This window comes from Dreissena polymorpha, chromosome 9 (genome assembly GCF_020536995.1).
Source record: "Dreissena polymorpha isolate Duluth1 chromosome 9, UMN_Dpol_1.0, whole genome shotgun sequence".
Taxonomy (NCBI): domain Eukaryota; kingdom Metazoa; phylum Mollusca; class Bivalvia; order Myida; family Dreissenidae; genus Dreissena; species Dreissena polymorpha.
In genome coordinates this window covers 81,252,664-81,276,944 of record NC_068363.1, presented here as the reverse complement: position 1 = coordinate 81,276,944, position 24,281 = coordinate 81,252,664, and the positions used below count along the sequence as shown (strand labels likewise).

At 36.2% G+C, this 24,281-nt stretch overlaps 2 protein-coding genes and 1 pseudogene across 9 annotated transcripts in view; all 3 read left to right on the top strand.

Moving 5' to 3' along the window:
* Positions 1–24,281, top strand: part of LOC127846784 (angiopoietin-2-like) — a 145,282-nt gene that overhangs the window by 36,403 nt on the left and 84,598 nt on the right. The window lies entirely within an intron of this gene.
* Positions 7,001–22,412, top strand: LOC127846788 (dehydrogenase/reductase SDR family member 4-like; annotated as a pseudogene).
* LOC127846782 (uncharacterized) lies at positions 11,205–16,257 on the top strand. 4 transcript variants are annotated; one of them, XM_052378286.1, is made up of 2 exons: positions 11,205–11,366; positions 12,264–16,257. In XM_052378286.1, the coding sequence occupies exon 2, from the start codon at positions 13,521–13,523 to the stop codon at positions 15,414–15,416; it is 1,896 nt and encodes a 631-aa protein (XP_052234246.1). In that variant the 5' UTR covers positions 11,205–11,366; positions 12,264–13,520; the 3' UTR covers positions 15,417–16,257. The 4 variants fall into 3 exon arrangements, with proteins under 4 accessions (XP_052234246.1, XP_052234249.1, XP_052234248.1 ...); XM_052378288.1 differs by having other exon boundaries at positions 11,205–13,329; positions 15,044–16,257; XM_052378287.1 differs by lacking the exon at positions 11,205–11,366 and having other exon boundaries at positions 11,725–13,329; positions 15,044–16,257.

The window sequence follows — 24,281 nt, the reverse complement described above, 5'->3', positions numbered from 1 at the left end:
TAAATTTATACAAAGGTGCAATTTGTTTTTCACAAATGCAAAAATTCAGGCTAAAATTCTTAATTCAACTTATAGTAAGTAACATGTATAATTTGGCGCGCTTTATCTGCTTATTTCTCGTATGCATGCTATATAATTTGTATATCCCAATTATCAAATGATAACTCATTTGTAAATAAATCTGCAAAAACCCTGTTTTGAATGACTTTTCGTAGGTGAATTTTAATCTGATACGGCGACGATCGGGAACTACAGCAACAACAACAGTCTCCGACAGTCAAAGTGCAGTAGTGACGTATGCAATTAGATTAGATCTTTACAGCTTAAGTAAACTGTACTTTCTTATAACATCAAATGGAATTGAAATTATTAGAACTATCCGCAGTAATTTTGATTAAATATTTGGCAATACAGCTTTATGTCAATAATAAAACATTTGTTTGTTTAGATGGTTTGTTCGCTGTGTTCAACATTATTCCAGTTATATCATAGCGGTCAGTTAACCTTCTCTTACTTTTCTGGGTAAGATGGTTTACCAGTACTTAGTGCACACACTTACAGCAGTTACTGACAACTGTCCTACTTGAATATGAGGAATAGGGATAATGACCGTAGAAGGGATTTCATGTTACCGGTAAATCCCCACACAAGTTTTTTTTTTATCAAAGCTGCGATCCTCGGATTTATAGGCCAGCGCTGTACAAACTGAGCTAGCTGGCCCAGTCACAAACCATTTTAAAACATGCAATTCTATCCTAGCTATTTCAGTTTTACATGTTAAGTTTAGTTTAAACCTATTTATTTAAGCTTGATTGCATCGAAAGCCTAAGGCTTATTGGAAACGCTCTTGAGTCCGTTTTCTGGGACTATAACCAGTACTTGGTGTCTATGGGGGAGATATAAAGAACACAGTGGGGATCGAACCCATGACCTCCCGATTGCTAGGCGGACACCATATCCATTACGCCACGGCGACCTGTAATACATGTTTGGAATATTTACTAATAGATGTACTTGTTATATATAAATACAATTAATCAGGATTCCTACTTGTAATACACTGGGAAATCACCCATGAAGACCAATTAACCACACCATAAACGTAAAAAAAATATTTAAGTGTACTGCATAAACAAAGCCCTGCTTTTTCTACATTGTAATACTGTGTTATATAAGCATGAGGAAACATACAGCAGAAAAATCAAAAGTTTTTCGTGAGGTACATTGAAGTCTTGTCTTGCTGGTAGTTTTTCAAACTTTTTTTTTTTATTCAATATCATACATACAATGTAAACATGTATATGATCATACAACATAGTGATTGTACAAAGCAATAAAGTTCAGACATGTTATACAAGATATGCTAATATAGTATTTATTTTTTTAGAGAGAAAAGAAAAGAACAACAGAGGAATAGTTATGAAAAATGATGAGTTGTATAAAGGCGGAAGAAAGCATACTGGGCTTGTGTGTTTTTTTGTATATTCACAATGGTCTTGTTAGATTGAAAAAAAAAAACTAATAATAAAAATAAACAAAACTATTTTAGAGAGATAAACTAACATTAGAGTGAAATGTATATAAGTGGACAAACATCATGAGAATTTAATCCGATTCCATTTTTGTTCAAAGATTTGTAATGTGTCATTTCTGAGGGCTATTTCTTTCTCAATCTGGATTTTTAGTTTAAGACTATGGACAAAACAATTAAAATTTGGTACTTGTTTTTTGTACTTCATGTTTAAGATATAATATTTCATCAATATAACCATAAAATTCACAATATTATTACAGTCTATTGATTTCAATGAGTTAATTCCGAAACTTACATTTAAGAAAGATAGTTTAACGTTTAGTTGATGTTGTTCAAGAAAAGATATTAATTGATTCCAAATAGGCTGGATGTGTTTGCACTCCCAGAAAAGATGTTCTATAGTTTCAATATTTTCACTGCAGAAGTCACACAGATTTGAGTTAGATAATTTGCATTTAAAGAGATATTTATTTGTAGCTATAATTCTATGGATGTATTTATATTGAAAATTTCTCAGTGTGCTTTCAATAGTTGCTTTATATGGCATGGTAAATATGTCTTTCCAATTAAGTTCATTTTCTCCAAAAAGGACTTGCCATTTATTTTGGATTTTGGAGTTTTCTGTAGGGTTTTTAATTTGTAGTGTGTAAAATATATTATTTTTTTTTGTTTTTTCTTCCAAGTATGTTTTCTAAAAATGTTGGTTGAGTACATGGTGTATTATTTGTATTGATTTCAGATTTAATATGTATGGGTATGCTTTTGATTAGTGTGTAGTATTTCAGAAAATTATTTGAAGGTATTCCGTATATGTAGCATATATTATCAAAAGAGTAGAAATCCTTAATTCTGTAGTCATATAATTGGTCGACATATTTAATGCTTCGTTCAAACCAATCTTTATAGAAAAACGTCTTATTGTTTGAAGTTATGTCTTTATTGTTCCATGAAATAGTTTTACTGCTGTTTTGGGTTTCTAGATTATGAGTGACATCACTCCATGCTGATAGAACATCAGACAGAAATATGTTTTCGTTTGCAATTTCATGTAAGATAGTATTGTTGATGTTACATTCAAAGAGTAAAGAGTCACCATATTTTTTTAGGATTTTCTGGTAGAATAATTTCCATTTACTCGTATTGGTACTATCTAGGTATCTTTTAACCCAGCTGCATTTGATTGCATTCAAGAATGAGTCAATGTTCGTTAATTGGATACCTCCATTTTCTACAGATTGAATTAACTGAGTTCGTTTTATTTTATCAGGCTTACCGTCCCATATGAAATTAAATATTGCTGATTTTATATCGTTAATAACATCATTTGGTGGATTTGGGAGGACTGTTAATACATAAATTAGTTTAGGAAGTGCAAACGTTTTCAATACTGTGTTTTTTCCGATAAGTGTAAGTTTACGGTGATGCCATGATTTTAAGCAGTTTTTAAAATTTTGTAATTTAGGTAGTATGTTTTTAAGAACTGTATCCTTTTCATTATTTGTGAAAGTAATTCCTAACGTTGTGGCTTCATCGGATGTCCAATGAAATTTCATTTCTTTTTTATATTGGACATTACTTTGTTTTAATTTACCTACTCGTAGCACAGTACATTTACTTTTGTTTAGTTTAAGACCCGATGTCATTCCGTACAGGGCTAGCGATTCTATTAGGTTATGGAAAGAATCGTAATTGTCGTTTAAAAAATAAGTTGCATCGTCAGCAAATAGGGACTGTTTGATTTCTTCGTCAGGTTCTAGTGATATGCCTTTTATGTGTTTATTTGATTGGATGTGATGTGATAGATACTCGATGCAAATAATAAATAGCGATGATGAGAGTGGACATCCTTGTCGAACCCCTCGTTCGATGTTGAAACTGTTTGAAAAGAAGCCATTGTTAATGATTAAACTGTTAATATCCGTATAGAATAGTTTGACCCATTGAATGAGACTTTCACCAAAGTTCATATTTTCTTAGCAAGAGAACATAAATGAATGATCAAGCGAATCGAATGCCTTTTCGAAGTCTGCAAAGAATATTAGACCAGGATCATTTGAATTGTTGAAATAGTTTATGCATTCTTGGATAAGACGAACGTTTTCACCAATGTAACGTCCTTTTATGAAACCAGATTGAGATTTTGAAATGATTGATGGTAATATTTTTTTTATTCTGTTTGCTATACTTTTAGTTGCAATTTTATAATCATTGTTGAGTAAACTAATTGGGCGCCAGTTTGATAAGGATTCTAAGTTTTTTCCAGGTTTTGGAATGAGTGATATTATACCTTGTTTTTGAAGCGTAGTTAGGTTTTCATTATTATATGAATAGTTTAGTGATTTAATTAAATGTGTTTTGATATCATTCCAAAATATTTTATAAAACTCAATGGTGATGCCATCAGATCCTGGACTTTTGTTATTTTGCATTTCTTTTAGTGCTCATCCACATTCATATTCATTTAGTAATCCGTCACACAATAGTTTTTCTTCTTGATTTAAAGCGTGATATGTATTTTTAAAAAGGGTGTTATTTTCAACAATTTTTCGTTTATAGAGGGCTTCGAAAAATAAACGTTGTTCTTCTAGTATTTGAGTTCTGTTTGTTATATCTTTGCAATTGACTACTAATTTGTGTACAGTTTTTTGTTCACTTCTACGTTTTTCAATGTTTGCGAAGTATTTCGTATTTTTTTCATTGTGTCCAACATGCTGTGCACGCGCTCTTAGTATTATTCCATTGAGATGAGTATGATAAATTTCATCTAATATTTCTTTTTTTAACATTATTTCATTTTCAATGTCGGTGGAATCGTTTGTGTTTGTTTGATGCAATTGTTTTTCAAGGGTTTCAATGGTTTTGATGGTTTCAGTTTCAAGTTTGTGTGTTTCTTTTTGTTTAAATGATGTGTATCTAATTGTTGTGTTACGAATATTTCCTTTAATTACTTCCCATAAGGTATTTGGGTTTGCATCTTTATTATTTTGAACTGTATTTAATATTTCCTGTTTTATTTGTGTTTGATATTGTGTATCTAATAAGATGCTGTTGTTAATTTTAAAGTATCCTGGGCCTCTTTCAGGTTGTATATTGTGCAGTTTAAGTTCAACTAAAGAGTGGTCAGTCATAAATCCTGGTTTTATGTTACATGTGTCAATAATGTTGCAAAGAGACTCAGATATTAAAAAATAGTCTAATCTACAAAATATTGTTGGTTTTGTGTTTGAGTGCCAGGTGAATTTGCTTTCGTTTGAATATATTGTACGCCAGATGTCTATCATATTGTAGTTTTCAATTATGTTATTTAAAATGTTTCTATTTTTAGGATGAGTATAAAGGTTGCCCTTCTTTTTATCTAATAATGGGTTAAGAACAGTATTGAAATCACCACCGACTATAATGTTTTTATCTTGATTATTATTTATAAAGGATTGTAATGTTTCGTAAAAAGTGGAATCATCTATGTTAGGGCCGTAAACGTTGATTAATGTTAATTGTGTTTCGTGTATTTTGATATCTATACTCGCTTGTCTGCCAATTATTATTTCGTTAAAATTATCGACTGTGATCCCAATATTATTTTTTATCAGAAAGGCCACGCCTTGTTTATTAGAATGTTGACCACTAAGATAGATGTCTCCGTCCCATTCATCTTTTAAGGTTTGTGTTAAAGTATGTGTCAAGTGACTTTCTTGTAATAGGATTATACTATATTTTTTTCGTCTAACCATTTGAAGATTTTTATGCGTTTGTCTTTATTATTTAGCCCTTATACATTTAAAGTACATATCTTAATCATTTAAAGAAGTGGAGGACGGTGTAAATGATAATTTGTGTATGCTTGTCCAGTGTATCGGTTCATCGGCTTATTTTTTTTTAATTATTTTATTTTATTATTATTTTATTTTTATTTTATTTATTATTATTATTTTATTTTATTTTATTATTTTTTTTTGGGGGGGGAGGAGGTAACGAAAGACCCTTTTTATATGTAGTTCAAGCTTGTAATTATCATAAATAATTGTATAATTTTATACTGTGCATAAAAACATTCAACAACGGCATCAAAATGTGTGTCTGCACTCCAGAATAATGTATGGGGTTGGGTGGTAAAAGATAGGGCATGTCAATTCACTGGAACCTGACAACTTTCTTTTGCCTAACGAGTATGTGTAATATTGGATTTTTACCTGAATTAATGCAAGGAAACAAAACTGGACTAAGCTTCTGTCCAGAAAGTCTCCGCTGAAACTGCCAATATCCTGTAGGTCTCGTAACTGTTCGATCCAGTATTGCATAAGGTGTCGTCTCAGGTAACCCCACCAACTTTCGATTCTTTGATTTGCTGTACTGGCTCCATCTATATACGCCCTATCATGGTCAGGGAAATCGCGTCTGAAAAATGTTTGAAAATTTCGGACATGTCCATTCTCTGTCCCGTAATCTCAGCGATCAAAACGAGGACATCCACCATGTATTTGTACAGCCTCGAGATAGTACCCACCGATTACCCTGGCGTTATTATTTGTATGATACACATTAAGCCAAATCAAACGTCTGGAGAAGCCACATATGCACCCGCTTATACAGAGTCCAAACGGCTTTAGTTTATCGTAGTCATCAAAGTGCCAAATGAAGTTTGGACCAGCAGCATAATATGCACGCCTGCGGATACTTATTGATCTCCTCAGAGCCACGCCTACTGGGTCCAAGTATAATGAAATGATACGCACATCTTCCATTCGTACATTAAGACCACTTTCTTTACATCTGACGGCCATCATACGATATCCATGCAGTTGACCGGATTGAAGAAGTTCGTTTTGTATAAAATGAGTAACGCTAGCCATGTTTGAATACTGTGTTCTTTTCAGTCCTAATTTAATTAATTTTCTTTTCAAATGGCGAATACTTTTTTGAACACCGTAGTCCATTCTCAATACATGCTGAATTTCCCAGTTTTTTAAATCCTTTTCAAATAAATCGCATAGTATTTCCATTGTTTGATAATCAATGGCTGATCTGATGAGTATTAGCATCGGTCAGCTACCATAACTATGGCATAACTATGGCGTGCGCACGTCATAACTATGGCGTCATAGCTACGACGTGCGCACGTCATAGAGACTGTTACAAAAATATTTCCTCTGTCCCCTTTATGCCACTCTATGACGTGCGCACGTCATAGAGACTGTTAAATAAAATATTTCCTATGTCCCCTTTATGCCACCGTATATTTTTTATTAGCATGACATAGTTTTGAATGGGTTATATATAATTAAACACACTTTACTTTGAAAATTAAATACTATACACATTATGAAAGGATGTAATAATATTATCACGTTTAATAAAATCGTTTTAACATAATCTTACAGCTTCTCCCAAGCCCCGTTATAAACCCAAACACTGATATCAACACGTAGCACTTAGTATTGTCTGAGTTGTAAAACACCGATAGCGAACGTTTAAAACGCGTATCGTGTATTCACTAGGTATCGAAACGGCTATGTTGACAATGTCGCAGCTTTAACGTGCTAAATTATGAACTCAAGTGATTTGTCAACGGTTCGACACCGCGGAAGCTGGAGGGACAAGTCTTCTTTAAGTGAACACAATTATTGGATAAAGACTAATTATGGGAAAGTTCAAAGGAAAGGTTGCCATCGTAACAGCATCGTCCGATGGGTAGGTTTTTGGATACGTCGTTCAACAACTACAATGTTTTTGTTTAGATTTGTTAAGGGCATTAGATAGATCACGTTTACTAAGCATGTATGTTGTTATTAATATTACACAAGACACTGGCTCATGTTTTTGTCTAGTCCAAATTTTTGACGCTCTTAAATATTAAGCTACTTTTTATATGGGTAATATTTGGAGCTCCAAAGAATTTAGCCCATATAAAAAGTATCTCTAAAATCTTTGCGCGTCTTATAAATGAGACTAGTTTTTGCCATTGCACATTTTAGAGTGCAAATTGCGATTGAATATTCTGAACATGATATGCTTAAACGAGTTCATATGATGCTTGTGTGCAATTCGCAAGTTTTGACTTCAAACTACTCGTTAATGCCTCGGTCACACTGTCACGAATCAGAGCTACGAATGAGCTACGGTTCAATCGGCTATGAAATTGTCAAAATTCGTAGGCCGCTACGATTTTAGTACGGAGCATAACGAATCTACCATCAAAATGTTGGAAAACGAACGAAGAAAGGTACGGACTGCTACTGGTCGACGCGATTTAGTACGGAGCGACACGAATCGGTGCGATCAAACTACGAATCCGCTACGGTCTGGTACGATTAAGTACGATGCTACGCGAATCATTACGGTCTAACTACGTATCCGCTACGGTCTAGTACGGGTAAGAAAGAGCTAGAACAGTCCGTTACGAAGTAGTGAGAATTTTGACGGACTGGTACGGATAGGTAGGAACAAACTACGATTGAACATTACGCACACAACCTCTTGTATTGTCATACACAGAATGCCTCCCAAAAAGAGAACATGCAAGCGGCAGCAACAGCGCGTAACAGAAATAATGGAATCAGCCGTGTCAGGGGAAGAGTCTACCTCCTCCATCCAAAACCAAGAAGCCAGTCTTTATCAACCACCCCCTTTTTCTTCTCTGGCCTGATAAAGTATGTAATTATTGATGTACAAATATAGATTATGCTTAGGAAAGTATGATTAATTTTGTATTTTATTATGTCGGCTATTAATTTAACAATTATTAAATCACGTAAAAGTAAGATCAAGATTCAAAAGGCATATGAGGCAGCCACTTGCCAGCAAATAAAAAAAATGTATTACTAGTAAGTTCAAATTCTAATATATTTTCAAAATACGTAACCTTTAGCACAAAGCTATACTAGTTATACGATATTGAATCATTATTACCTCTGTGTATATCGTCAAGCCGCTCGACAACGGCCTCTGCATTGTGTGCCATATCAATATCCAAGTGTAACAAATTTATCGCAAACGCAATTTGCTGGCGGTTCATGATTGTGAACTCAACAAATGCAAGTACGGTTGCTTTATAATTTCAATTATGTATTTCAGTAGCAATTTGTTGTGATTGACCGTTCATGTCCGTACTGTTTCATGCTGAAATGTAGTACATCGTACAAGATCGTGCAAATTCCTGCCTATCCGTAGTACAATGTACTAGAACCGTGGCTTTCCGTAGTATATCCGTGGAATAATCGTAGCTAATACGTAGCGTAACCGCACCGCTCCGTAGTTCTTCGTATCAATCCGTTGAAGTCCTTGAAAATCTGAGAGCCTATAAAAAGGTACGGACGACTACGGTGTCGTTACGAACAAGTACGGATCAGTACGGTTTAGTACGGACTGCTATGGATACGCTACGGTCGATAAATCCGTAGCAATTATTTGAACTTGTTCAAAATTTTTAAGAGTCGCTACGGACAGCCAAAAACTACTACGACTGATCACGGATCAAGTACGGAGAGCCACGGTCCAGTAAGGATAGTGCCGAAAAGTATTCGTAGCTCGTTCGTAGCTCTGATTCGTGACCTTGTGACCGAGGCATAATCTTAACAGAGGTTTTAAAACGCGCGTGTTATCTAGCAAACGTCATCTATTTTAAGATAGCATTTTGGAAGGACTGTTGAGTTTTAATACTCGTATCCATGGTGTACGCATAGAACTTCCCCTAACATAACTTGCAGATATTGACATATTTATCAGTACATCCCTGGCGGAAGGAGTACGGCGGACTGACCCGAAAGCAGTACTATCAAATTATAATCTCAACGATTTCGTAAAGCATCAGCTTATATTCTTCTTAAAGGGGTAATGCCTTCGATATGAACGGAGAAAGTTTCGAAAACTATCTGAATTTAAACTGACAAAGAACACATTTAAAACACGTTACATATAATATAACAAGAATGCACATATTCTACGATAAAACTCGGTTTAAAATATGGGTGGTTAAAGGGGCCGTCCAACAGATTTTGGCATGTATTGAAGCTTGTCATTAAATGTTTTCAATGCTTTATATTGATAAATTTAAACATTTGAACTAAAAATTTCCAGTAGAAAAACAAGAATACAATTTTTCAAAAAAGGAAAAAAGTAACCCTCAACAGGGCTCGAACCACTGACCCCTGGATTCCTGGAGTCCTGGAGTAAAATGCCTCCCGCCTAGACCACTCGACTATCCACGCTCATATTTGGAGCGGATGTATTGTTTAGCTATTTAAGCAATCCTCGTAGTTTCCCAAAATATCGAATCGCGTCGATACGACGCTTTATCTGTTGGACGGCCCTTTTAATATTTGTCTGTCTTTTCGGTCTTTGTCATGTTTGCTTCATGACGTCACACATTCTATAACCAAATGTCATCTTTTATTTATTACTAAGGATGAAAACTTGCCGAATATGCTTTCTTTAAGTTACAAACTCGTTAATTATAAAATTGCTATTACATTTTTGAGTGTTTTTTTTTCTAATGTTGAAAAAGCACACAGACTGGAATGCCTTCAGCGCTTTTATTTAGGATCGGATTTGCTATCGCTGAGCGACTTGCATCGGAGGGTGCGTGCGTGATGGTCAGTAGCAGGAAACAGCAAAACGTGGACGGGGCAGTGCGCGCGCTGAAAGACAAGGGCTATAACCACGTGTCGGGAATGGTCTGCCACGTGGCGAATAAAGAACACAGGTCGCGAATGATTGAAAAGGTTCTTTCAATTTTTTTTCCAATTTTATTTTTTGCCCAACGTTTCAATTTTACCAAATATTAATACGTAAAGATTACTTATGGTTGTTTATGCAACAGATGCCTTTATTATTTGATGATTAACATTATCGACACTTATTGGGTCCATATGGGTAAAAAAAACTTGACCACAAGGTAGATATATAGCAAAATTTTGTTTCCACTCTAAATTTCACTTTTGGCTCACTCCATATAACCTTTGGTCAGTAAGTTTGTCTTGACTATAAATATTCCAAGTTAAAATCAAGGTCCAGTGGCATCGAAAACTTGTTCATTATGTAATACCATAAAAAAATACGTTCTTTCCATTAAGAAGCAATTTTTCTTAGTAAATCTTGATGAACCTTGTTCACTATATTTATCTTTACAATATCAGGTTCATATTTGGGTCAAGTGGAGTTCACCGGGTCAAATCTTCAAAAAACATAGTTACCATTGTATTTGAAATATGTGATAACATTTCGAGAAAATGTCAATTATTCAATGTGTGAACATGTTCATTTAAATTATAGAAACTAAATACAAAAACTCGTATATTCCTTTTTTGGAGGATGATAGAACATTTTGTCTATCATAGTAAGTAAAATTGCCATAAGTAAAGTCATAAGCAACGTATTTTTGTTGTTGACAAACTGTGCTGATTGTTTTTGCTGGCTGTTGCGTTTTTGTATGAAGACTCAAACAATTGGTCCAAGTATAAATATCGCCATTGAATACGTATTTTTACATTGACAGACGGTGGAGGAGTTTGGTGGAATCGATTTCCTGGTATCCAATGCTGCTGTGAATCCAATCTTTGGTCCGATCTTAGACGTGGGTATTGCGTTTACCTATCACAAGAGCCTCTGTCTGGTAAAACAGCATGTCCGTATCGTGTCATCCGATATTAGCCCTTGTTGTCCGCACAGGATAATTTCATCTACTGTATAACCCCTTAATGAGCCCCACACGAGAGATGACGCAGCTTTCGCAACAGAGATAATCAGAGACGAGGCTTATCAGCAGCGGAGCAGGCGACAAAATTTTCAATCTGTGTAAATTCGGAATTTTCACGTACAATAAATAGCACACACACGGGTAAGTTGAAATAATAATATTTATTATATTCATCGTTGTTCTTTCAAGCGAATTTTCATGTTTTAGACGGAAAACATACGGGGTTTATTGGCCAGCAATAGTGTCGACAATAATTATGCAGTTTTTATTAGTCAGAAATGATGTACAGGAGGTATAAGTGTCCCTAGTTTACCATTTTTGCAGTACTGCGAGTGCAAAAAATTTGCAACGCAAGTGAAAATCACATTGCAAAGTTAAAATGCAAACGCTATATAATTAAAATACGGATGTGTATTCTCATTAACTCGCAGTAACACTGCGAATGCCTGAACGGCTCCATGTCCAAAAATGGCGAATTAATTTGTAACGGACACTGGGACGAATACATACTGGCAAATCCAGATCAATGAGAACCCTACATTCTCATCCGTAAACATATTCATATAATCGGACATACATTGCGCATATATAAACTTGTGTATGAACATATTAATATACGCAGAAAAATATCTGCTTTACCGCCAACAGGCAAACAATATTGTCCTCAAAAGTAGGTCAATATAAACTACGCTGTTACACGCTATTGATAGAGCTTGATTTTTCGTATGCGCTACCTAGCATAGTAGATACAGCGAACATCGCTGCAATTGTCGCATGTCGCATGGCGTGTTTTACGTATCCTGTTTTGTGGCTTTGAAACGCGCCGCGCAGAATACTCATTGAGGGTTGTTCTACAATTACTGATAGTTCAACGGCCGGTTGTAAACATGGCAATTAAACAATCCGGGATAACCATAGGGATTGTATGAACGGATATTATTTTATTCTGGCCGCAAACTGCTGGTAATAATACTTAAATGTTCACCCTAACGGGAAATGGAGCAAACATTTATACCGGGGTTTAATTTTATTTTGTAGAACATACAATGTCCGATCAGCCAGGACATAACCCTCCAGGGGCCCCTGAGCAAAGAGGGGAAGAAATTTTACAAGAACTGAACAAAAACATGAGTAAATTTGCGGACATTGCACGATCAGTGGGTGAAATGAAATCGACCATTGGAAACCTTCAAAAAGACGTGAAAGAAATTAAACGCAAAAACCAAGAAGAGGCGGGGCCGTCAAAAAAGTCACGAATTTCGGACTCGGATATGTGCCAGTCGGGTCCGTCCAAACAGTTACAAGCACCTGCGGTTACAGTTGCCGAAAGTTCCGATTCGGAATCGGAACCAATGGACGCAGAAATAGACGAACTGCAGGGTTATTTGGATGAGGAAAGCTGTTCGGATGAGGTGGATTGCGATCTTATAACAGAGTTAACGCAATTCTGTACTGAAACAACGGAAACTGGTGAGGCCGTATCACCTAACATCGCTGAGATTACAAACAAGGCAATAAAAAACAAGAAGTCAGAAGAAAAAATCAAAGAGATTCTGAACAGACATAAACGGCCAGTCAACATCGAGTTCCTTCAAGTCCCCAAGGTTGATGAATTTCTGTGGAGACAATTAAAACAGTCTCCAAGACATTCAGACTTTATCCTGCAAAAGTCTCACAGCACGCTTGCACAAGTAGCGGTACCAATCATAAAGGCACTTGAGAGGATTCAAACATCCAAAGATAAAGTACTGAAACAGCTGTTATCGGACGCATTCAAATTGGCAACCAATGGGATACAGAAGACGACCAATTACAGAAGAGAGAAGCTAAAAAAGGAATTGCAACCCCGCTATAGACATCTAGGAAATTTGGACTCCTCAGCAGAAAAGCTGTTCGAAAAGATTCCAGAGGCTATTAAAACCACCGAAGGAGCCAAACAAATCGTCAACATGCGCTACGCTCCAACTCAACGGAAGCCTTTTTTAGGCCAGCGCCCAAATCAGCACAGGTGGAATCCGGGAGCAAATCAATTCAGAAGAAACAACCACGCATACCAGCACAAACGCAGGGGAAATTTCAAGATGCACCCCAAACAGAAATAAACGTAGGTGACCTAAAGATAAACTTTAGTCAACGCACATGTTTTTTACAAAATACCAAAGAAAATTTTAAAGCAGGTAAACGAAATTAGCAATTAAAGAATGGGAAATACTAACAAGCGATAATTGGATTTTAAATACAATAAGAGGTTACAAGCTAGAAGTAAACAGTTCACCTATTCAAGAAAATCCACCTATGCCATACCAATTTAATGAGAGGGAAAAACAAAGCATTCAAAGGGAAATAGACATGTTCTTGAAAACTGGTATAATTGAAGAAATCGAAAATAGACCATATGACGGCGAATTTATATCAAACATCTTTTATAGACCAAAATCAAATGACAAAATCAGGATTATTTTAAATTTAAAACCATTTAATATAGACTATACAAACAAAATTCACTTTAAAATGGAAACATTAGCTACGGCGGTGGCAAACATGAGACAAAATTGTTGGTTGGGTTCTGTTGATCTAGCTGATGCATTCTACTCCATTGAAGTAGCGAAAAAACACAGACACATGCTGAGGTTTGTGTTTGATGGTAGAAAATTTCAATTCTGTGCCTTAGTCATGGGCTTATCAAGCAGCCCAAGAGTATTTTCTAAAGTGTTAAAACCTGCATATGCTTATTTAAGATCAAAAGGTTATGTCAGTACAGCATATATTGACGACTCATGCTTACAAGGAGAGACAAAACTTAAATGTGAGCAAAATATTATAGACACAATAACATTATTTGACCGTCTAGGCCTTACTATCAATATAGAAAAATCAGTATTACGACCATGTCAACAATTAACATTTTTAGGATTTGTATTATGTTCTATTACCATGACTGTAACACTAACCATGACCCGTAAGGAAGAAATTCGACACATGTGTCAAGCCATGGTAACAAAAAAGAGGACAACAATAAGGGAGTTTGCCAAGCTTATCGGTAAATTAGTGGCGGCCACTCCGGGGGTTGAATATGCAACACTATTTATCAGACCATTAGAAAAAATAAAAGAACACGCGCTTTCGAAGCACAATGGCAATTTCAACAGTTATATGAACATTCCCAAATCAATACACCCTTCGTTACAATGGTGGATAAACAATATTGAATCCTCATACAAAAAGATTTATCATGGTCCACCAGATATTATCATATACAGTGACGCTTCAAAAACAGGCTGGGGTGGATATAACAAAACAAACGGCCAAAAAACAGGGGGCATATGGTCCGCAGGGGAACAAAGTATGCACATAAATATTTTAGAATTAAAGGCATGCCAACTTACGGTTATGGCGTTCTGTAAAAATGAAACGAACAAACATCTCAAACTCTACATGGACAACACGAATAGTGTAGCATACTTAAAAAATTTTGGCGGTCGAACTGATGATCTACATAACTTAGCAAGAAAGTTATGGCTGTGGTGCTTAGAAAAGAAATTGCATTTGTCAGTGGCACACGTGCCTGGAACGGAAAATCATCAAGCTGATGAGATATCTAGAACAATTAATGATGATACTGAGTGGTCATTGAATGATGATGTATTCAAGAAAATCATGAATATTCACAATAACATGCAGGTGGATCTGTTTGCTTCTAAGCTCAACAACAAATTGGATCTTTACGTTTCAAGGTTTCCAGATCATAAAGCACATCAAATAGACGCGTTTACTTTCGAATGGAAATCATGTGTGTTTTATATGTTCCCTCCTTTCAGTTTAATATCAAAGGTGCTACAGAAAGTGGTGGAAGACAGGACAGAAGCCGTTCTAGTGGGCCCAATTTGGCCAACACAGCCATGGTGGCCCAGTCTATTACAGTTGATCAGCGGATCATGCCATCTACTTCCACTTCCGAAATCTATTCTGACACTTCCACACAAACCAAACAAAATGTATCCACTTCCCAAAATGAGACTAGGACTTTTTCGCTTATCAGGAAATCGCTCAAAAACAAAGGAATTTCAAAACAAGCTAGAGACATTATCCTCGGATCGTGGAGAGAAACTACAAAGAGACAATATGACGGATATATTAAGAAATGGATTAACTACTGTGGACAATCGAAGAATCCCATTAAACCCAATCTAAAGCATGTTATTAATTTTCTGACATCTTTATTCAAACAAGGTCTTAGTTATAGTGCGTTAAATACAGCACGAAGCGCACTTAGTACATTCTTAAAACTGTGTGGCAATATAAACATTCATGATGATGACATTTTATCAAGATTTATGAGAGGCTGTTTCAATACACGACCAGCTTTCCCACGTTATCAATGCATATGGGATGTTAATATTGTTCTTGATTTTTTACATTCACTGAAAACTGATAACCTTGCATTTTTATCCCACAAATTATGCATGCTTTTCTTACTAGTCACTGGACAGAGATGTCAAACTCTACACTCCCTCAAAACTACTGATATTCAAATCAGTGCAGACAAGCAAACAATCGTCATATCACCTAAACAATTGTTAAAACATTCCAGACCAGGAACACATTTGAGGCCCATTGTTCTTCATAGATATGAGGGGGGAAGGGACATTTGTATTGTGGAAACAATGTGTAAATACCTCGATATAACCGAATCGTTAAGACAAGATGATTATTTAGTCATAAGTACAGTTAGTCCTTTCAAACATGTTTCCAAATCCACAATTAGCAACTGGATAAAGAAAGTCTTAACCTCAGCCGGTATTGACAAACAGTACAAACCCCATAGCACTAGATCAGCAGCAACTTCCAAAGCTAGCAAAGGAGGGGTTGCACTAGATCAAATTATGGCAGCAGCCGGGTGGACAAATGCAAAGACATTTGCCAGATTCTATTCACGGGAAATAGTACATAACACCACTAATTTTCAATCTGCTGTGCTGAACAAATGAGGTAGACATGTAAATAAACGGACATACATATCTATATGCAACAATGTTTGTATTATTTCTTTGCCTCCAATATTTCCTACAAATTTATAGAAAATTCTCTAAAATCTCGTGTGGGGCTCATTAAGGGGTTATACAGTAGATGAAATTGATAGATTAATCGAGACTTACCTTAGGAAGTCGATGGTTGATCGTAATTTCATCTACTGTAAATCCCCTTAAGAGCTCAACACGCCCGCCCAGTCTAATGGACACCCGCCCATATTATTAATGTTTATTTTCTAAAAATTTGTTTGCAAGGTTTTTACTTAAAACCTTGCTTACTCTGAAGCCTGATTATCTCTGTTGCGAAAGCTGCGTCATCTCTCGTGTTGAGCTCTTAAGGGGATTTACAGTAGATGAAATTACGATCAACCATCGACTTCCTAAGGTAAGTCTCGATTAATCTATCAATCAGGGACGATACTATTCGCATTCCAGGGATTTCGTTTAAAAGAGACATTTTTTTAAAGCGAGTATATACGATTTTGTCAAATATAAATGAATTTATATAAGATGTGTAAACAAACTTATTATATATATCTTTCAATATAAAATAAAATAAAAGTTCAGAAGAACATGTGTTGAAAAATGCGAAATAAGCCAGATATTTAATTCTGAAATCGAAAACGGCTGTACAGTCGAATTCGCCAGCATGTATATCATTCATGTACGATGTGAATCTAAACTTAGTTTGACGGTTCATTTTAAATTTCTGCATCGATATATATTCATACGACACACGCAGACTAACTCTGGTCCTAATAAAAAGACGAATGGTTCGGTTATTGTAGGAAAATATGTTCGTCACAATCGACTCGGGGCGCTAATTTGTCTTTGCTGCATTTTATGAAATTGGTATTTAATTTATAATTGTTCTTGCCTATTTTGTGTTATTGTAACATATTTTATCAATTTATTATAATTTAACAAATATACAAAATCGTATATACTCGCTTTAACGAAGAACTCAATAAGGCAGAAACTGATTAGCGTGTGCGAACAGCGCAGACCATGGGACGACATAGGCGCACATGCATTAACCCTTCAGTGCGGGAACCGAATTTTAAAGGCCTTTGCAAACAGTTAGGATCCAGATGAGACGCCACAGAACGTGGCGTCTCATCAGGATCCAAACTGTTTGCTATTCTGATAGTATTCTTTGAAAAAAGTCGAAGAAAATGCTAATTTTAGAAATTCAGCAGACGACATTTTAGCAGACGACAAATTTCCCAGCATGCAAAGGGTTAAGTAAAGCTTTCCCAGATGTATGCTTATACTATTAAGTTGTTAGCGATCATTTGTGGAATTCGTAAGACAATATTATAATAATTATGTTTAGCGAAATAACTTTATCGTAAATTGAGAATTAATTATTCATTTTAGGTACTTAATAACATGCTTTATTCGTATTTAATGCCTCCACATATATAAAATATTGTTCGCGCGTATACTTTGCCGTTTAAGTCACGATAATAATGTTAATGGTAAGTTATTTGATGTGGGTAGTTTTTTTATAAAGACACAAACATATAAACGCATCAGAATTCATTAATGTTTGCTTCTTTTAAAGAGGGACTGCGCGATTTGTATATGTGCTAAATTGTAATATACTGATACAAATATGTTACAATAACACAAAAAAGGCAAGAAAAATTATACATTGAAGACGAATTTCATTAAATGCAGCAAAGACAAATAAGGGCCCGAGCCGATTGTGACAAAGATATTTCGTACATATTTTCATACATTAACAGAAGAATTCGTCTTTTTATTAGGATCGGATTTGGTGTTCGTGTGTCGTATGAATAGATATCGTTGCAGGAAATTAAAATGATCAGTAAAACTAAATTTAGATTCACATCGTACATGCATGATATAAATGCTGGCGAATTCGACTGTACAGACATTTTCTATTTCAGAATTAAATATATGGCTTATTTCGCATTTTTCGACAATGTTCTTCTTAACTTTAATTTAATCTATATTGAAATATATGTATAATAACTATAATAATTACGTTTCTTAACTCTTTTTCAGTCGACCGAGGAGGCATGGATAAGATATTTGACGTAAATGTCAAGTCGACTTTCTTCCTCGTTAAAGAGGTCGTACCGTACATGGTAAAGCGCGGGTAAGTTGACTTGTATTATGCATGAATCGCGGCTAAGTTGACTGGTATCGTACGTGGTACATCGCGGGTAAGTTGACTGGTATCGTACGTGGAACATCGCGGGTAAGTTGACTGGTATCGTACATGGAACATCGTGGGTAAGTTGACTGGTATCGTGCATGGGACATCGCGGGTATGTTGACTTCTGTCGTCCATGGACTATCGCGTATAAGTTGACTGGTATCGTTCGTGGAAAAGCGCGAGTTCGTTGACTGGTATCGTTCGTGGAAAAGCGCGGGAAAGTTGATTGGTATCGTTCGTGGACCATCGCGAGTTAGTTGACTGGTATCGCACGTGGAACATCGCGGTTAAGTTGATTGGTATTGTACATGGAAAAGCGCAGGTAAAAACATGCATTTAACATCGCGGGTAGGTTGATTGTTAACATGCATTGTAACGCCCGGGTAAGATTATTGGGACCACGATTTTGTTTACTTATTCCATACATCGAAAGCGCTAGTAAAATAAATTAGCACGTAAAGGTATCGCCCTCGTGATTATCTGTGTAAAATTATTTGTTTGTTAAGTGCCTTTAAGTGGCGATAAGTAAACAGTCAATCGACATAATACAACGCATGCATAATATTCATGCAGTTGTACTCATATTGTTGAATTCACTAAGAATAAGCACTAAGGACACATTGAACAAAATGCGTATATTTAATATTTGCCTTTGTTGAAACTTTAAAAAAAATCAACACTAGAAGGTTGTATTAAATCATTATGTTTTTTTTTTGGTTATTGTAATTGTATTATATTTTCAATGATATGTTATTAATATACTTTGAAAGCAGTAATTCACGATTACTTTCCATATCTTATCATTAAAGAACTCAGTTCAATAATACTTATACTTATATGTCTAATTGAATAAGTGAAAACAGTTCAACAGTTCACATAATACAATGTATGGATACATAAACGCCTATACGAATTACTGATGTAAACATTCTTTTCCTTTTACGGGGAAAAATACGATTACGTATGATAACTTTTGTTTCAAATAATGAATTCATGAATTTATGGAAACAGGTCGTCAGATGAAACAACACGCCACGGAGTGTATATTGACTGTAATCTAGAATCCGTGAACACGCCAACAATTGCATAGTACATGTTCGAATTAACCCATTTATGCCTAGTGGATTCTCCCACCCTGTTAAATTGGATCAATTTATTTCCAAAAATTAGGGATGTCTAGTATGTTTATTTCTATATTTAGAATATTTCTTACAGAAATTCCTATAAGCAAACAGCGCAGAACCTGATGAGACGCCGCATCATGCGGCGTCTCATTTGGGTCTACGCTGTTTGCCAATGCCTTTTTTCTAGACTCTAGGCATAAATGGGTTAATGAACACGTGACGTACAACATAGCCTATTAATTAAATTTCAGAGACGGCTCTATAGTGATCGTATCGTCACAGGGTGGATATACCCCTTCTCAGGTAGATGTTTAGTTTTCAATGAATATATTTATTGAATTACCACGCTAAGAAAACCAATTAAATTTAGTCCGTAATTAAAAAAAAATAAAAAATTAACAACTTCAGGGTAACTCTTAAGGAATGTATTGCAAGCCCCGTTGTCCCAAAGTAGTTCTCACACTGACATGCAATGTGGTGTTGTTCAGTTGATGGGCGCGTACTCGGTCAGCAAGACCGCCCTTCTCGGCCTGGTGAAAGCCCTGGTGCCTCAGCTCACCCAAATGAATATCCGAGTGAACGCAATCGCCCCTGGAGTCATCAAGACGCGTTTCAGCGAAAAGGTTTATTTATTATTATTGTTTAACCCGTTTATGCCTAGCGTCTAGAAAAAAGGCCTTGACAAACAACGTAGACACAGATGAGACGCCGCATGATGCGGCGTCTCATCAGGGTCTGCGCTGTTTGCTTAAAGGAATTTCTGTAAGAAATATTATAAATATAGAAATGAAAATACTAGACATCCCTAATTTTTGGAATTTGATCCAATTTAGTAGGATGGGATAGTCCTCGAGGCATACATGGGTTAAACCAGGCTTTCAGCAACGTTAACTATACTGGTTATTAAATTGCGGAAAAGCAGACAGGCAGGCAGGCGGGTGGGCGAGTGGCTTAAACCATAGTTTCCTGGCAATAACGTGAGTTTGCATCGACAATACTTGATGAAATTTTATAATATATTAATATTGCACGGAGACGTATGTTGGGATTTTATATGGGGTATTGCGGTCAAGGTCAAGGTCACTTTACCTTAAAGTTATTAGTCATGCCAATCTTAAGGTCATTGTAACTTTTATGGGCTGCATTTTGGTCTAAACAGGTCAAGGTTAAGACCACTGTTAAAAAAAGAGAAAAGGTTTTCGTTGAATACCTTTAGTTTGGATGGCGTTATGCGACCGATATTTGTGTGATAACTACTTAATATACGCAGATCTAGCATAGTTCATTTGATGGGCAGTCGGGAAAATCAAGCCAGCATTTGCTCAAAATATTAGTTTGTATGTTACGCTGAAATTTTGCGTTTTGGTAGCTTACGCGCATGCGTAGCTCGGGTTTCTATCTGGAACCACTTTGGTTATGATCAATCTCAGTTTTCTCAAAATAGCTTGAATATGGACCTTGCTCTGTGAAAAGGGGTTTAATGCATGTGAGTAAAGTGTCGTCCCATATTAGCCTGTACAGTCCACGTCATGCGAAAATGGGTCTTATGCCGTATGCGTCTAGCATAACTCAAGACCAGCCTGTGATATTGTTCAGTCGTGTCAGAATCTACACCATACCCGGTAATGTTATACACGTACGTATGCTACTTGGCATCTCTCAATATACGTCGTTCACGTTTTATTTTCAGCTCTGGAAAGGAAACAACGAGATTTCAGATAACTATCTGGATACTATACCGTTGCGAAGGTGAGCGATGATCTTCTGTTAACCCATTTATGTCTAGTGGACTCTTCTATCCTTCTAAATTGGATCAGTTTATTTCCAAAATTAGGGACGTCTAGTATATTTATTTCTATATTTAGAATATTTCTTACAGAAATTCCTTTAAGCAACCAGCGCAGACCCTGATGAGACGCCGCATCATGCAGTTTGCCAAGGCCATTTTTCTAGACACTATGCATAAATGGGTTTAAATGAATTAGAACGATTCCGTATTTTTCTTTTTGTTTATGTAATGTGTCCGTTTGTAAGGTCATGTATTATATTTTTCTTGCGCATATACAGGCGGATTAATATGTCTGTACATACACTACAGAATAAAATTCGAGCTATATTTTAAACTTAACGTTCATTTAAAAGTCATATTATCGCACATATTGAGAGGCGAAAACTAACCGACGGGGCCTTTAAGGCGGCTGCAGATATTTTTTAATCAAACATTCGATTAGAAACAAAAACTATTACATAGATTTCATGAACCGGTACCTAAAATGGCAAATGCATGTTTGTTCATGTGACATACACTGTACACATTTACCTACGAGTCGTGTTCTGAAAAAAATGGGCTGAATGCATGTGCGTTTAGTTTCATCCCAGATTAGCCTGTGCAGTCCGCAAAGGCTAATCAGGGACGACACTTTCCGCCTTAAATCGGATTTTTGCTAATAAGAGACTTCATTTCAACAAAAAATGTCATAAAAGCGGAAAGTGTCGTCCGTGATTAGCCTGTGCGGACTGCAAATGCTAATCTGGGACGACACTTTACACATAAGCATTAAGCCCAGTTTTCTCATAACGTGACTAAAAAAATACGTTTTATTGTCACTCTAGGTTTGCAGAGGCGTACGAATGCGCAGGTGCAGTGTCCTTCCTTTTGTCGGACGACGCATCGTACGTCACCGGGGAAACAGTCGCAATTTCCGGTGGAGTTCCTAACAGGCTGTGACAGTCAGTTAATCTAGCAGGCTGTGACAGTCAGTATATGTACATGGGCTTCGTCTGTACCATGCGCTATCCACAATGTACTATCTTTGACGTTTTCATTACATAAATTTGGCTAATATCGCTTCTCAGTTATGATTGCAATGAGGTTGGCTGTAAGAGAACGGGGATCAATTCATTTGGCGTAAAGTCGTCCCAGATTAGCCTGTGCAGTCATCACAGGCTTATCATGGACGCCAGTTTTCGCGTTTATTTTTATTGTTTCGCTTTAAGGAAGTCTCGTCTTATTAAATATCAAGTTCAGGCGGAGGGAACGGGCTAATCCGGGACGACACTAAAAGAACAAACATTACTCCCCGGCTAATCTTGGACGACACTTAAAGAACAAACATTACCCCCCGGCTAATCTTGGACGACACTTAAAGAACAAACATTACTCCCCGGCTAATCTTGGACGACACTTAAAGAACAAACATTACCCCCCGGCTAATCTGGGACGACACTTAAAGAACAAACATTACTCCCCGGCTAATCTTGGACGACACTTAAAGAACAAACATTACTCCCCGGCTAATCTTGGACGACACTTAAAGAACAAACATTACTCCCCGGCTAATATTGGACGACACTTAAAGAACAAACATTACTCACTGTTTTCCCAGAGCGAGGATCATCCGTCATTTTGTTAACAACTCATACCAACACTTCAAATGTAATGTTACAAAACAACCTCAACAAAATATAAAATAAGGCATCAAATGGCGTTTCTTAGTTAATCTTTCTGAATCAGAAAAAATACATCTTCCAAAAAGCAACAGCCGAATCAAAATAACTTCACTATGCTTTCTCAACAGGTACACGATATCAGTTCCCGCAAACATCGAGGGGTCATCCTTTCGAACGATTGTAAATGGCACATACATATTAAATATATAACTGTATAAAGCATGGGGTCGAATTAATTTTTTCGCTCTATTGATAATTTATTCTTGACCACAAATTGCTTGAAATACGTGTTACTTCCTTTATTTGATCTTAACCCATTTATGTCTAGCGTCTAGAAAAAAGGCCTTTGCAAACAGCGTAGACCCAGATGAGACGCCGCATGATGCGGCTTCTCATCATTGTCTGCTCTGTTTGTTTAAAGGAAATTCTTTAAGAAATATTCTAAATATAGAAATCAATATTCTAGACATCTCTAATTTTGGAAATACATTTATCCAATTTGAAGGATGGGAGAGTCCACTAGGCATACATGGGTTAAGTAGAATATTCATATGTAATATGGAGTAATTGCACACTAGCAGAAACATATACACCTGAACAAATCCAAACGAATCCGCGCGACTTGTGGCGCTGCAAAAATTAGTGTATATAAATATATTCCAAAAAAAAACAACATTGAACCGCAGAAAGATCGACCCGTTGAACATCAACTTATTTTTTTAAATGCAAAACTCGTTTAGCTCTCAGTATTTGACAGACTTGGTACATCAACATAATTGACCCGTTGCTAGATAAACCATTTGAACTGCGCATGACTTACGCCTAATCGAATCTAGATCCTGAACTTTTATTAATTCCTACTCACTCATATATGCAAATAAAAAATCTTACACGACAAATATGACAAAAGTGAATCGCCGAATTTCTTCAAATCTAAGCTGGACATAATATTTTGAAGGGAACCAAACTTTTTTTTCGCGTCACGGTGAGCTCTACAAACTTTTCACGTCGCATACCTTCCAAGTTATGCCATTAACGTCAGTGGCGTATTCTTAATATTATGTTCGGTCGTAGATAGCGTGGCAAGATGCCGTCAATTAACGACCGGACTTACGGCAATCGACGGGACCTGATAAGCTCTACACACGTACTAAATGTTGCGACTTCGTTAAAATGCGTAAACAAGCGGCCTCGGTTCAACACGAAATGTAATCTTCCATCGTGACGTCATCGCTCCCATTCCTTATAAGAGTATTGGTTCTCT

Coding starts and splice junctions, on each gene's coding strand:
- LOC127846782 (XM_052378286.1), top strand. CDS start 13,521: ATGCCATACCAATTTAATGAGAGGGAAAAACAAAGCATTCAAAGGGAA.